General features: G+C 36.1%; 3 protein-coding genes across 4 annotated transcripts; all 3 read left to right on the top strand.

Moving 5' to 3' along the window:
- Window positions 1-785: 785 nt before the first annotated feature.
- Window positions 786-5,463, top strand: LOC107839841 (protein FAR1-RELATED SEQUENCE 11). The gene is made up of 3 exons (XM_047394829.1): window positions 786-2,036; window positions 3,650-4,093; window positions 4,630-5,463. The coding sequence occupies exons 1-3, from the start codon at window positions 1,080-1,082 to the stop codon at window positions 5,245-5,247; spliced, it is 2,019 nt and encodes a 672-aa protein (XP_047250785.1). The 5' UTR covers window positions 786-1,079; the 3' UTR covers window positions 5,248-5,463.
- A 1,103-nt stretch (window positions 5,464-6,566) lies between these two features.
- LOC107839842 (COX assembly mitochondrial protein 2 homolog) lies at window positions 6,567-9,711 on the top strand. Its single transcript, XM_016683479.2, has 4 exons — window positions 6,567-6,811; window positions 8,499-8,565; window positions 8,868-8,972; window positions 9,076-9,711. The coding sequence occupies exons 2-4, from the start codon at window positions 8,521-8,523 to the stop codon at window positions 9,169-9,171; spliced, it is 246 nt and encodes an 81-aa protein (XP_016538965.1). The 5' UTR covers window positions 6,567-6,811; window positions 8,499-8,520; the 3' UTR covers window positions 9,172-9,711.
- A 1,759-nt stretch (window positions 9,712-11,470) lies between these two features.
- On the top strand, window positions 11,471-13,615 carry LOC107839843. 2 transcript variants are annotated; one of them, XM_016683481.2, is made up of 2 exons: window positions 11,471-11,722; window positions 12,090-13,615. In XM_016683481.2, exon 2 carries the CDS (start codon window positions 12,327-12,329, stop codon window positions 13,524-13,526), a length of 1,200 nt encoding a protein of 399 aa, XP_016538967.1. In that variant the 5' UTR covers window positions 11,471-11,722; window positions 12,090-12,326; the 3' UTR covers window positions 13,527-13,615. The 2 variants fall into 2 exon arrangements, with proteins under 2 accessions (XP_016538967.1, XP_047250784.1); XM_047394828.1 differs by having other exon boundaries at window positions 11,536-11,722; window positions 11,804-13,615.
- Window positions 13,616-15,646: the final 2,031 nt, after the last annotated feature.

Raw genomic sequence — 15,646 nt, 5'->3', positions numbered from 1 at the left:
GGCTCATTGTGTTAAAATATTCTTAATGTCAATTTTACGAGCAAACGTTAGAACTTATGTCTGTTAGAAAATATACCTTAGTTTCAACATTTGTCTATAAAATATAACTTCTGGTTAATTATATCTATCCATTGTGTTGAGATTTCTTAAACGTATGCCTCGTGAATAATAGTTGTTAACTGAAGCCATTATCAAGATCATCTTTTATGAAGACCATCTCTGTAAAACTTACCTATGGGGAACAATATCAAAATTCCAAGACTCGATCCTTGGTTATTTTCTCATATTTTTTAACAATAAAGGCTCGGTTGGTACGTAGAGAAAATTATTCTGATCAATTATAATTTATGGACGAATTTATACTACATAGGATATGTATAAAATAATCATATGTTTGATGAGATATGCCGAGATTAAATTTAGTATTTTTTTTATTTGATGTTCGATACATGTATTGGAGCCCGACTAATTCGAATTTGCGCCGTGTAGGGCTCATTTGGGAAAAACGCCTCTTGTCAAAGATTTTTCTATATCCAGGACTAAAACCCGAGTCCTCTGATTAAGGAAGAAGCAGCCTCATTCACTGCATCACATACTTTGATGGTATACCTAATTTAGTATTGAATTTACTTCACGTCTGATTAATGATATAAATTAGACCCCAAATAAATCTATACCAAACAAACGATCCCTTTAACATTAAAAACAACTTTTGGATTAGGAACGACGCCGTTTGAGTAACAAAATAGAGTCCGGTCCCTTAAACGTGCGCCGCTGGTATAAAAGGGTGTCATCACATACCTGCGCAAATTAGGGTTCTTCCTTCACTTTTTTTTTTTTCTGTTCAAAAAACAAAATACTCCCAACGGATAATCAATTCAATCAGTAACGTTATTTCGCGCGTATTTGTTTCGATGGAGATAAACATCAAATCGCTGATTTAAATGAAACGATTTCTCCGTCTCCATTTCTGTAAGTAATCATTCATTTGTGCCGAGCTATGGAGTAAGTTGTTGTTGTAGTAATACGTTGAATGTTTAAACTATATTTAGTTTGGATTTAAATTAAACAAGTTTATAATGATGGAGATTTATGGCGATACCTCCGATCAGAGATCTCTATCTTTGGATGATACAAGCAGCACTGAGGAATCACCCGATCAAACAAGGCTATCTCTGGAGACAACTAATGAGGCAGTTCCATACATAGGACTGAGATTTCACAATCACGATGCTGCTTATGAATTCTATGCTGAATTTGCTAAAGGGTGCGGGTTTTCAATAAGGCGTCATCGTACAGAAGGGAAAGATGGCGTAGGGAAAGGACTTACGAGGCGCTATTTTGTTTGCCATCGTGCAGGGAATACTCCTGTTAAAGCTGCTAACGATAATAAGCCTCAGAGGAATAGGAAGTCATCGCGATGTGGATGCCAAGCGTATATGCGGATAAGTAAGACGACTGAGTTAGGAGTGCCTGAATGGAGAGTGACTGGTTTCACGAACCATCATAATCACGAACTTCTAGAGCCGAACCAAGTGCGCTTTCTTCCTGCGTATCGGAGCATATCAGATGCAGACAAGAGCCGGATTATAATGTTTGCCAAAACGGGGATTTCCGTGCAGCAAATGCTGAGGCTTATGGAGCTAGAGAAGGGTGTGGAACCAGGCTATTTGCCGTTTACTGAGAAGGATGTGAGAAATTTGCTTCAGTCGTTCAGGAAGGTGGATCCTGAGGATGAAAGCATAGACTTGCTGAGAATGTGTAGAAACATTAAGGAAAAGGATCCCAATTTCAAGTATGATTTTTCACTAGATTCCAACAACAGATTGGAAAATATTGCATGGTCATATGCCTCATCCATCCAGTCGTATGACATTTTTGGCGATGCTGTGGTCTTTGATACAACTCATCGGTTGACTGCTCTTGACATGCCACTTGGGATATGGGTTGGAGTGAACAACTATGGTATGCCATGCTTCTTTGGTTGCGTTCTCCTTCGAGAGGAAACTTTGAGATCCTATTCTTGGGCTTTGAAGGTAAAAGCAGGAATATACAATTTCATGCTGCTGATTTCCGAACCATTGGCCAACTTAGAGGCCTTTACTTTTACTCAGATCCCTACCCCTACCCCCACCCCCTCCTGTATAGGAAAAGCAAAAAATTAGTTGAGAAAAACCATAGAATAAAGTTAAAATATTTTACGTGTATGTCATTTGGATATCTGATAGTGACTGAAGATTCAGATTCTTGTTATGATTCATGATGTGCCTTGTCACATCTTCCATGCTTCTAGATAAGTGACCGTGATTAACTGCTAGATCATACTCTATAAATACTACAACTGCAACAATTAAGCTTCAATGCCAAGCGCATCCAAGGGTGTGGCCTGGTGGTTCAATGAGTTGGGTTGAGCACCATGAGGTCTCGGGTTCAATTCCCAACAGAGACAAACACTTGGGATTTCCTCCCATCGTTCTAGCCTTGGTGGACAGAGTTACCTGGTACCTATTGCTGGTGGGAGGCGGCAGGTATCCCGTGGAATTAGTCGAGGTGCGTGCAAACTTGCCCCGACACCACATTTATCCAAAAATAAAAGAGCTTCAATCCCAAGCAAGTTGGGATCAACTATATGAATCCTCATTGTACATGCAGCTCCATCAAGCTCATCTTAGACCTGTATTATACATGAATAATAATAATAAATATCAGTTTTGTTGATAACTGAGAAATCCCGAGGGTCAGTCACACACGGTTTAATACTGGTGTGTAATAGGTAGTTTGTTGTATATTTCCCAGTGGCATATAAATCTCAGATTGGACTACATAATCCTTAGAAAACGTAAGACCTGAAGTAAATATATTAATGTGACTAAGATATGTTCAGAACTTATAAATGTTGCTCATATAGATCTCTCTCTCTTGTGCCGTATTTTTTGTGTGGATTCCAAGAGATCGTAGGTCTTTTGTGACAATATTCCTGATTTTAGGTCTACCTCGTTCTCTCTTTAACACCTTTACTCACCTTAGTTTCGCACCTACAAAGCTCCTTGACGTGTGCTGCTCGTACCTTCTGTCGAATGCTTCATCTTACTGTTCGCACCTCAAGAACACGCATCTTGTGAATATGTTGGACGTCACCAGCCCAACATTCGCTCTTATATGACATTGTTGGTCTTATAAAGATCAGACTATGTATATCTAGTTTTGTTTTCTTCATCAAAAAGCTATAAAGATCAGACTCTGTAAGTATCTAAGGAAACTTCGAATATATGTGATTTAAAAAATTGAAAAAGTTATTGTTGTTGTATGGACTTGCAATAATGGAAATGTGTTTTAAAAGGCCTGGAATGTTAATGGTTTTATAATCAGTTTCTATTAGGAAAATGGTTGCTGTGACATTTTTTTTTTTGGCAGATCAGATAACATTGATATCACTTTATTATCTCAGTTGATACTGTTTAGTGTTTATGGTATTTTAATGCCTTCATCTCACTACCCCCTCCTGCTCCAATAGAAGGAGATTTTTTTTTTTTTTTTGAGAAAAGAGAGGAGAATATGCAAGATGAATATGAAATGGTGTCTACAAATGAGTATACTAACAATTTTTCAAAATCTCTGTTGATACTATGTTTGTTTTTAAATGTGTTAGGCGTTCTTGGCTTTCATGAATGGGAAGGCTCCACAAACAGTACTAACTGATCAAAATATGTGTCTCAAAGAGGCAATTAACTTGGAGATGCCCACGACTAAGCATGCCCTTTGCATCTGGCTTGTCGTGGCAAAGTACCCATCATGGTTTAATGCTGTTTTAGGAGAGCGTTACAACGAGTGGAAGGCTGAGTTTAACCGACTCTATAATTTGGAATCCGTGGAGGACTTTGAGTTGGGTTGGAGAGACATGGTGAACTCATTTGGACTCCATACAAACAGGCATATTGCCAGTCTATTCTCCTTGAGATCACTGTGGGCGCTGCCATACCTTAGGAGCCACTTTTTTGCCGGTATGACCACAACAAGCCACTCAAAGTCGATCAATGCTTTTATCCAGCGGTTTCTGAGTGCACAGACCCGCCTAGCACATTTTGTGGAACAGGTATGTTATCTAGACCTTAAAGTTGCCGCTGTTTATTTTTACTGGTAGTGGTAAAATGATCTTAAAGTGCTAAAGAAATGCTTTTAACCACTTCAAAGCCAGATGAAGGTTAGGGACTTGATATCTCAGGTGAAGCTTGATATCTGGTACAACACTGCCAAAGATACTCATAATGTTAAAATTGGCAGGGTGTTTAAACTTTAAACACCGTGCTTGCTTCCTGACAATCTGTAATCTCGAGAGTGCAAGGAAGAAAATTGTCAGTCATGACGAAGGTCATGAATGTTTTTGCTATCCACTTGTTCCCCCCCCCTTCGAGTTATTTTAGTTTAGGAATTAGTTTTATACACATTTTAGTTTCTTTCAGTAAGGTTTTATAACACACTACTTGATGAGGTGTATACGAAACATGAGGTGATTACTGTCCGATAGTTGAAAAGTTAGCATGCCTCTCAACGTGGTGATGATTGGTTCGTCATATGTTTTTACCGAGTAAAAGTGATCTCCATTCTGAATTACATAGTCTGGATTATCAGGTGGCTGTTACAGTTGATTTCAAGGATCAAACAGGAGAGCAGCAGACAATGCAGCAAAATCTACAAAATATATGCCTAAAAACAGGTGCTCCCATGGAAGCACATGCTGCTACAGTTCTGACACCATTTGCATTCTCTAAGCTTCAAGAACAACTTGTTTTGGCTGCCCATTATGCATCATTTCAGGTGGAAGATGGTTTCCTTGTCCGACATCATACAAAACTCGAGGGTGGACGGAAAGTTTACTGGGTTCCAAGAGAGGGCATCATAAGCTGCAGCTGCCATCAATTTGAGTTCTCTGGAATACTGTGTCGCCATGCTCTCCGTGTTCTTTCAACAGGAAACTGCTTCCAAATACCAGAAAGATATCTGCCACACCGGTGGAGACGAATCAGTACACCAGCAACAAAAGTTCTTCAGAATACTCAAAGTGACCACACCGAGAGGGTCCAGTTATTGCAGAGTATGGTTTCTACTCTAGTTACAGAATCAGCAAAGTCAAGGGAACGTCTTGACATTGCAACAGAGAACGTTTCAATCCTTTTATCGAGGATAAGAGAACAGCCCATTTGTTCACAAGGTATTAGAGATTTGTCCTCAAATCAGAGAAATCTTTGATTGTAGTTAAATAGTTCGATTACTTCCAGAATTCATTCTTGTAGAAAATAGGGAGGGACAGAAGAGGTGAAACAGGGAAAAAAACCTTGTCTTAGCTAGTGTGTAAATAGTTGGGAGATAGCTGGCTTGATATCCTGTATGTGACATATTTTTCAGATTATGTTTTACAAAATCTGTCAAAATAGATGTGCAAAGTTTTTGTGCTCGATGGAAAAACATGAAAAAGGCGATACATTTTATTTACTTTTACATGGTTGCTTTTGCATTGAAAGAAGAAATCTCTTTCAACAAAGGGAGAAAAAAGATCCAATTTTTCTTGTTCTGTGCTTGTATTTGATTTTGTTTTCCTATCATCATTTTAGTATAGGTGAGCTTAGTGTAGCTGGTAAAGTTACTATCATGTGACCTGGAGGTCACGGGTTCAAACCGTGAAAGCAACGAAATGTAAGGTAAGGCTCCATCACAAAGCCCAACTTTAGTGCCTCAGACTGTCCGTATCATTAGTATTGAGTAGTCATTGATTTGACTAGTCGTTCATTAATTTGCATTCATTAGTTGTATTACTCTTTCTTTTTGGTGCAACAATGTAAGTTGTGTTATCTTGCTAAACCACGCAATTTCTATGGCTCATTTATATTTCTCTTTTTGTTTAAAAGTCATCTAGCCATTTAATGTTTTAGACTTTAATTACTACATTATTTTCCTAGATTTTCAAATTGTGATTCTATTCATACGTTTTGATGACACGGACCTTTTAAATTCAACAAACTTAAAAAGAACTCGTCTCAAGAGAATAACAAGTTTATCAACTAATAACATAAACACTCAAATTACCCATCTAAAATTAACCGTCAAATAATATTCATGTCTTTTTTTTTTTTTTTTTTGCCAAAATAATATCCATTAATCACAATATGGAATTAATTTAATCTTCAAACACAAAGAACTAAAACAAAAAAGAGATCTCTCAGCTGTTTTCACAAAAATAAGGATCTAATCTAGTGGTTCAATAAAGTAGGCCGAGCATAGTTAAGTTTTAAGTTTAATTCTCAGTTAGTGTTGGTGAACAAAATTAGCTGATAACTGTTGCTGGTGGGAGTCGGGAGGTGGCCAAAGAAAAAGAAAGGAAAGCACTCTCTCCTTGTACTTTTACTTGTCACTAATTCTCTTTTTGAGGTTAATTTGCATGAATTTTGATCAATATTTTAAGATATATAATTTAATATTTTAAATTTAAAAATTATACAAAAAATATTACTCTACTATAAGTTAAAATCCTTTTCATATTAATATGATGAAAAAATATATTTTAAATATTTAGTTAAAATTTATGCGTCGAAAAATGAAATAGGAGTAATTCACAACTAAAATGAATGAAGAGAATATGTCCACTTGCTATCAATATTAGGAAAATAAAGTAAAGGACTAAAACATTCCACTTCAGGAAAAAACAAATATCCCAAAAATACCAAAGGGTCCGATACTCGGATCCCTAATTTTATCTGCAGCCCATTCTCTTTCCGGCGCCGGTGCTCTTCCACTATCTCCGGTCTTCTCCGATCAGGTAATTCTTACTTTGCCTTCTTTCTATACGTATTAGAAATTAATTAGATTTTTTTGGATTACGAGTTTTGAGTTGGTACTGCACTATAATGATCGTCTTTGATAATCAGGTGAATTTAGCTGTTATAAACAACACGATATGATGCGCAAGGGCGTAGCTACATTGACGGTCACTTGAACACCCTTTGTCGAAAAATTATACCGTGCTATAGAAAAAAAAAAATATTATGTATAATATACTAAGATTTTGAACATCTTTAGCAAATTTCCTAGCTTCGCGATTGATGATGTGGCTCTTTCCTCGCGAGTTAGCTTATGATATTTCTAGGTCAAAGAAATCCAAACCAGTTGTATATGATGGACATGCATTTAGTGAACGTTTTGAGCGGAAGAGTATAGGTCTCTTTGATGATTATTTTGGGAGAATGAGTTAAATATTTCACTGTGTTCATTTATGTATTTGAAAAGGTTCGATTGATTGGACTAGTTGATTTGCCTATCTTTGCTTTAATAATTAGTTACATTGTTGATCGATGAAAAGTATGCTGTGGTATGCAGAAACTATGGTGCAATGGTTTAGTTTAAATTAGCGGGAAACATGAAGAGATGTCGACAATAAGACAGAAAATATAAAGTATATTTAGAGAATCTTTTGAACGTGTTATTTCAGTAGGAAAGGGAAGAGTAGCTGAAATAAGAAAGAAAATGTGAAATGCTTTTACAGTATTGTTATGCATTGTTGTAGAAGTTTCTGGTACTTGATCTATTTGGTGGGAACAAAATCTAAGATAATTTTAGGGAAAAGGAGATTAAATTAGACTTTAAAGACGATGTTTTTCTTTTGGTTGTTGTACATGTAACTGGCCTCCACCATAAGTGACTTGGCATGGCATTTTCCCTAGCTTAGCCTCCAAATCTAAAATGGTTTGGGCATGTGAAGAGGAGAAGCATAGATGCCTTGGTGAGGAGGTGTGAGAGGCTGGTGTTGGTGGTTGTTCGGAGAGATAGTGGTAGGCAGAAGAAATTTTTGGGGAGGTGATCGGATAGGACATGGTGCAAGGTCATGGATTAGAGTAGAAGGTTAGTTGATCGTTGAATGTTCTTTCACTTTGCTGCAGGGTAGGCTAGGCGGTGTTATCGGTAGGTCTACCTACTATCTTACCAATAGTATTAGCACTATTATCATAGTTTCTTGTTCGTCACTTCTTGTTATGATCTGTGTTTCCTGTGCTGCAGTTGTCACACTAGTTCGTTGTTGTTATTGTTCTTTCTATATGATATGTATTGCTTTCCGTAGAGCTATATTTCGTTGTTGTTGTTGCTTTCATCTCTGTACTCTTTTTCAAACGGCTTCGAGATGTTTTACTTAATCCGAGGGTCTTCAAAAACGATCTCTGTATCTTTATGGTAGGGGTAAAGTCTGCGTACGCTCTATCCTCTCCAAACCCTACGTATGGGATTACACTAGGTGCACGTATATTGTTGTTGTTGACTTTTTATTTGTAACAACGGCTTCCTTTGTTACATATTTAAAAGGGAAAAAAAACCTGTCTCCCTGATGCCTTAATTTTCTGTTTTATTGTGGGTGATCTGGTAACTTTCTTTCTAACTTTTTCCTGTTCTATGTTATTTCCTTAATTTATGGAGAAGGGGAAATATTTATTTGGAAACTTTTCTGTCTTCTATAGGTTCTGAACTCAAGGGAAGACGATGCATCCACCTTTGACTCTGCATAGACACCCCTTGTGTGCTGATGTAAGTTGCTCACATTGTTAAATAGAATCAGATATTTTAAAGCATTGATTGCTCATTTTATTATGTCAATTTATGGTCAGATATTTGCACGGGTGTTTTTGTTCCCGTCTCTTTCTCTTTCTTGTTGGAAATTGATTTTAATGGCTGTATCTTTGCATGTGTTTATTCACGTTGATATTTAGTCTTGTCTTGTATATATCATAATTGTTGACTAGTTTGTTCTTTTTATTGGTAAATATCAAGAAATAATTGTCAAAACATCTCATATACACTATAATGATGACTATGTCTCCGTCGTGCAGATAATTGAAGAGTTTCAAAAGTGTCATACAGACCACCCAATAGGGAAATTCCTTGGGCAATGCACAGATCTAAAAATAAAGCTTGACCGGTGCTTCAGGCAGGAAGTAAGGTTTCTTGACTTATCTATTAGGAAATTTTATGTTTTTGAAAGTGTCATCTTCAATGTATCTCATGTATTAGCCATTAAAAAAAGATGTCGTCCTGCAGAAAGCTGTAAAGAGGAAAGCAAATTTTGAACAGAGCAAGAAGTTGAAGGAGAGGCTCCAGGCTTACAGGAAGGAAACTGCTGACATGCAGTTTTGACGGTGAAAATAGGTTTGTTTTCAAGCCACCGTTGTACCATATATTTCAAACATGAAGGCAATTTAACGGCTGGGTCTTATTGGGGAAAGATTAATGAATAGAATTGTCATTTGTCTATTCTGATGTTTCCATCAATCTCCATTATTTAAGTTAGTTGTAGTGAAATAAGATTGTATAGACACAAGAACTAATTATTACAGGCTTATCTTGTTGGACCATTCTATTTTGGTGCCTGGAAAATGTCAAACATCAAAGTAGCGAGTTGATTGTGTTAACTGATAGAAGAAGGTTCCTGTGCTGATGGTGGTAGGCAACCACCTGTGGAATTAGTTGAGGTCAGGCTAGATGGTTCTTTTGAGTTAGTTTTATCTTACTTTCTGCTATCTGTTTTGAGGTTTGGAAATACAGTAACACGGGGAAAGAAAAAGCTGAGAAGTCATATATATGAGAATAATTCCTCTGTTCCTGATTTATGGAGAACGAGTACTGTAAATGAATTGTTCTATGTATTCCTAGTTATAATTCAATGTTCTTTTGGAACTTGGAGCCTGGAGTCCATACGAAACTCTAATCTTGTGTATCAGGCCAGTTGGATAAACAATTGCCTTAAGTTTGCTCCACAAAAAGGTATAAGGTTTCATAGTTTCTGTAGGAAGACCAGTGTGGTCTTTAAGTGGACCGTTGCTGTTATTTAAATGTAAGTAATGCTATTTCTGTACCTTTCAAAATAAAAATGTGAATAGTACTCTTTCTATCGTGACACGCAGCACTAACAACATATGTATCTTTGTGGGGTAGAAAAGTTGTTTGAGAACACCACCCTTAAGTATAATATGAAGAGGAAATTTGGGAGTGTCAGATTTGTTCCTTATTAGAGAAGTTCACAAGTCACAACTGGTAAATTAACAGGAGTCCTGAAATAGGCATTGACATAAAGATGCCAAAATTGCGACATATACTCACCCCAACCCTACGAAAATGAAAGAGCACCATAAAAGGACAAGAGTTGTGGGTCTCTACTCTCTTTGGTGGTATCACATGTCTACAGAGAAACTTCTTGGCTTAAAACTAATCTTCCTTTTCAAATTTTGAACTTCAAATATGTCAAAACTTAACACTCAACTTTTTTTTTTAAAACCTATATAATATCAATATACATGAAATTCAAACAAACATGGCTTATCGGCAGTCATGACATTTTTTTTTTCCTTTTTTCGAATTTCAATATTTCCTTTCGTAATACATATTTGACATGGTATATAATTTGTCTACAATACAGCTACTAATCTTCAGTTATCACCTGTTGCTCCTAAGTAAGATATTCTGTTCAACATTTGACCGTATGCTACATGTGAGTTGGACGTATTACATTGTTGAACTTCGAATCATGTATATGTGACCTTGACCTTTGAAAATTTGCTGGGTATAGAAAGAATATAGGAAAATAAATGGTAAATGATTGACGATTATTAGAGAAGACTTCCAAACCTAATGAAAATATTCGTATTATTATGGGCATTAAGTTTTTAAGGTATCTCAACTAATTCAATCATAATTTTTGGTTGAATCAACTGTCAACACATTCGTGTCGTTTTTACCACTCAAAATGGACAAAACATTTAATTTTACCTAAAAGCTTATTTATCTAAAATTGTACCCAGCGATAGTTCAACGACTGTTTTGCAGTTTACATCATCAATCCATGTCACCGATTAATACTAAAAAAAATAAAAATATTATAAACATTTATTTTCTAAGTTAAACTGCTTTTATAATATCTATTTAGAACTTAAACTCTACGACCAAAAACGTTTTTAGTATGTTTTACACTCATATATTTTGAAGTTGAAATTTTGAGAATTTGAGTTTTTAAAGTAATAATAATTTGAAGTTATTTTGAAGTTGAAATTTTGAGAATTTGAGTTTTTAAAGTAATAATAATTTGAAGTTAAGTTTGGACATGCATTTTATTTGAAAAAAAAAAAAACAATTTTTTATGAGAGAGTCCCAAATGTTCATTAATTAATTTGCCAGTTTTTTTAGAACTTAAAAAAATATTTAAAACTGATTATTCCAACTGTCACTATTCTCTGTTTTTTTATTTTATTTTAGACAAAGAAAAAGAAAAAGAAAAAGAGAGGAAAAATCAACGTCAGAACATTCACCGTAAACACCGCCACGGTTCAGGTTGCCAACTAGGCTCGGAAGTATTAACAAACCTATAGGCTCGGTGTCTTCCAGCTGTATACAGCCTGTTATATATTTTTAGTATTTCAATTTTCTTTTTTATTTTCATATCGGTCCCCATTAAACATTACACTATAATCTCAATAATAATAATAATAATAATATAATAATAATTTCCATTTCTGGGTTTGGTTTATTCGCTGGCGACAGCCTGTTTCCAACAAAGCTCCCTTCCCTCTACCCCCATTTTCCTTCACTCCTCTTCTCTCTTTTTCCTCTCTTCCTAGGGTTTCTTCTCTCCCGATTCTCTCTGGCCACAATAAGATTCGGAAACTGACCTCTCCAGATCAAGATTCTCTGTATTGTAAGCTTTCTATTGATCTATTTTTTTGCATTTAACAACTACTGTTATTGTATCTTTTTTGTTGATTTTTTTTTGCTTTAGGGTTTGTTTTTAACATAAATGCACTGCTGCACCTAACGGTGTGGCCTAGTGGTCAATGAAGTGGATGAGAATCGTGAGGTCTCTCGTTCAAATCCCAGCGGAGACAAAAAAAACAAAACTCTAGGTGATTTCTTCCCCAGAGTTGTCCCGTGGAATTAGTCGAGTTGCGCGAAAGCTAGCCTGGATGCCATGTTTTTTTTTTTTTTGAAAAAAGTATGTAAATGCGCTGTTTCTACTATATATATGTGTAGATTGTGATCAATTTGTGTATTGTTGTTGTGTATAGGGAAATTACATTGAACATTGGTAGAGTTGATTGTTGAAGAGTTCATTGGTAGATCAGATCTCGAGGGTGTTTATATATGGTAGTTTTGAGGTTGAGAGGAGTTAACAAGGGTAAATCTGTAATTTCATTGGTTTTGAGGAGGAGGAGTGAAAGTGGTGGTTTATGTGGTGGTAGAGGAGGGGTTTCGGGTCTCCATGCTGTCAGAGGAGAGCATGCGTGCAATTTGTGGTTTGGGTAATGCCCTATTCGAGATTAGCTGTTGATGCACTAGGTGTACTTACTATTATTCTTGTTTCACTGTTGGTACTTGCTGGATTGTTTTGCATTTTGTTCTTGATCTATTTCCGTACCAAGATTCGCGGCGGCGGGCAAGGTTACATTCAGCTTGGCTATTTTCATGGTCCTTGGGTTATTCGTATTACGTTTATATTGTTTGCAATCTGGTGGGGATTTGGAGAGATTGTTCGGTTGAACTTTATTAGAGGTGACGGGAGATTGTTGAATGCTTTTAGCTTCACATGGCAGGAAACTGTTTGCAAGTGTTACATTGTTTCGAGCTTAGGTTTTGCAGAACCTTGCCTGTACCTCACGGTTGTGTTTCTCCTACGGGCGTCGTTGCAGAAGTCGGGAGCTTTAAGCCAGAAATGGAATGGCAAGACAGTCGGATACATATTTCTCTTTTGCCTCCCCTTTTTTGCTCTACAGCTCATACTTATTTTGGCTGGACAGCAATTTAAGAAGAGACACCACTTGCCACATTATTTCACTAGTCCAGTCGAGCGATCTAAAGATGATGATGATGTTGCCCTGTGCACTTACCCTTTGTTGAGTATTTTCTGCCTTGGTCTTTTTGCCATCATGCTAACTTCTTATTTATTTTGGCTTGGTGGAAGTATCCTGCATTTGGTTATCAATAGGAGTCTGCGAAAGAGAGTATACTTTCTAGTGATATCAATTTCTGCTTTCTTTCCTCTAAGGGTTCTATCGCTCGGTTTAACTGTTAAAACTCGGCCAGAACATTTACCTTTTCAAGCTCTTGCATTTGTGGGTTTTGTTTCCTTCCTTGTTTGTATTTCGATGGGCTTGTTCATGTTCATTATCATGCCCTTGTGGGATTGTTTAGAACTGAAGAAGAGCTCAGAGAGGGATATAGAGGCTAGGAGAAGGTTAAGTGATGAACAAAATGATACTGTTTCTCTAATTGCTAACCAAAGCACCCTTGGAGGAAGTATGGTGAGCAGTCCTGGGAGAAATTCAGCTGCCTCAACAAAGAGAGGATCTATTTCCTTTCGTACAACGGACAAGGATGGACCCTCAGGGGTGGCCTTTGTGGAACTAAGTGTATTCTCTCCTAGTCAGCACTCAACACCTCCTGGCTCACCTCAACTTCTTGGCTGGCCTATGCTTCCACCATCACAAGCTCAAGGTCCCTTATAGTTTCTTTGGGCTGTATCTTTCTTGTAATTCCTATTACTTTCATGATGGTGGTAGAAGATATCTGAAAGGCCACTTTTTTGGGTTTTAAATTGTTTGTCTTCATTATCTTTGAGTGATTTTGATGTGTTTGGTACATTTTTGATTAATATAACTAGGACTTGCAAACAAGATTTGAGAGGAGAAATCTAACCAACTGGTGCTTGTATAAAAGTGTTCTTTTATTTGTGTATTCCTAGTAGCTTAATGCCAACCTATGGAGAATGGCTATTACATGATCCAAAATTTGCCCCAGAAGGAATTAAGGTCTGATGACTGTTGCTTTTATGGATACTATAACTGTCACAAATTCTCACCTTTGTTTGGTGCCCCTTCCACCCCCCTTTGTGTGGCTCAGGGGAAAGGTTTAACTAGTAGTAAACTGGCCTTTGTGTGGCTTTCTTTTGCCCTTTTGCATCCTCCATTTTCCCAGGCAGTTGTCAAGGTTTTCTGATTAACCGATTCGTCGTTAAATCCATGATGTGATCTATTTTAAGCGCCCACATATTTACGAGATTCTAAGTTATTTGGATTTACTGCATATATAATAAGGGGATTTTGTGAAGGGAAAAAAAAAGTACTAATTGCTTTCGCTGTTTGCACCAGATAAAGAGATGCATGGCATGTATTTATTACTCTCTTTACGTAGATACTTATCTTGTTAAGTTTTAAACAAATAGTACTGCAAGTAATTGTAAACCCGAAAGTGAAGTAACTTAGATTCATAGATATGATCAGTTATTAATGTAATAGAAAAGGGTGGAAGAATATTAATCATACAACTTGGTTTCTATATGCTTTGCTATAATTTGTAAAGTGTATCATCTAACATTTTGTTTTAAAACTCCTATGTATTTAATGTCATCTTTTTGACTGGGAATAATATTTACAGCTTTTTATCATTCATTATCTCCTTAACTTGAGCGTGAAAGTTCCACATTAAATAATGTTCAAATAAACTGCTGAACCAATGACTTTTAGAAACTAGTGCGAACAGCTAATCAATGTATCTTCCAAGTATTAAAAACAAATAAAATAAATCCAATTACAACTCAAAACAACTAATAAGTGCATATGTATAACAAGTTGCTGGCCAGTTCATAGACTACTTCTTTCTGATGAAATACGGCTGGCTAGTTGGCAATTTGGCAGTTTGGCATACATAACAATAGACTCATAACAAACTTTAATAACAATTCTAGATACATGCTAATAAAAATAATTGTGACCATTTTGATAAATACATAAGCATTTACTGCACCACATATACTAGAAGAGCATTCATTGACCAGTTGAGTTAAGCTCAAACCTGTTTTACTAAAGGTAAAATAACTTAAAAAATAGTGCAGATCGACTGATTGAGAATTGTTCATTCTATTGTAGTACTGTATCTTTTTTTTTTCTTTTTTCTTTTTTTGAGTTTTTTAACGCTTGACTAATAAGATAAATTGAATTTAGCATAGTAATTATTTTCATGTGATAATATTACATATTTTTATACTTTAGATAATAATCATTGTCATAGAATTCCTTTTAACCAATCAAAGATGCGGACTGTTGATAGTAGGATTTAATTTTCTAACGAAATACTATGTAGAATAAAATGCGCATTGAGCAAGATTTTTGAACTGTAGAAGGAGGAGGAGAAAGAAGCGAATGAGGAGCAGTTTTTTATTCTAAAAATTATCAAACCCATTTCAATTTCAGAAAACATTTCAAAAAAAATGTAATCAAGAAAACTTTAAAATTATGAGACTGATAAGTTTATATATCTGAGGGCTGATAGTGATATACCCTTTAACACATTCTAAAGCTCAATTTTAAACATTGCGAATTTTTTTGTTTGCTTAATTTTAAGGGAGCGGATACTTGAAATAAATTTTAATCTTCTATATTGTAATCTTCTTCGCCTTTCACTCTATTGTTTGAATGATTCTAAATGCAATTGGTTTTATTTATTGGTATTATGACGATTGCCGGTTGCATTAGGGAGATCGCTAAAGAGGTGTTGGGTGTCTCGAGAGGTCGATTTAGCAAGGTGGAGTCTAAGAAGGTGGCTTATGCTAAGTTGGTTGAGAGCAAGG

This window comes from Capsicum annuum, chromosome 8, assembly GCF_002878395.1.
Source record: "Capsicum annuum cultivar UCD-10X-F1 chromosome 8, UCD10Xv1.1, whole genome shotgun sequence".
Classification (NCBI taxonomy): Eukaryota; Viridiplantae; Streptophyta; class Magnoliopsida; order Solanales; family Solanaceae; genus Capsicum; species Capsicum annuum.
This window is presented reverse-complemented; position numbering and strand designations above follow the sequence as displayed.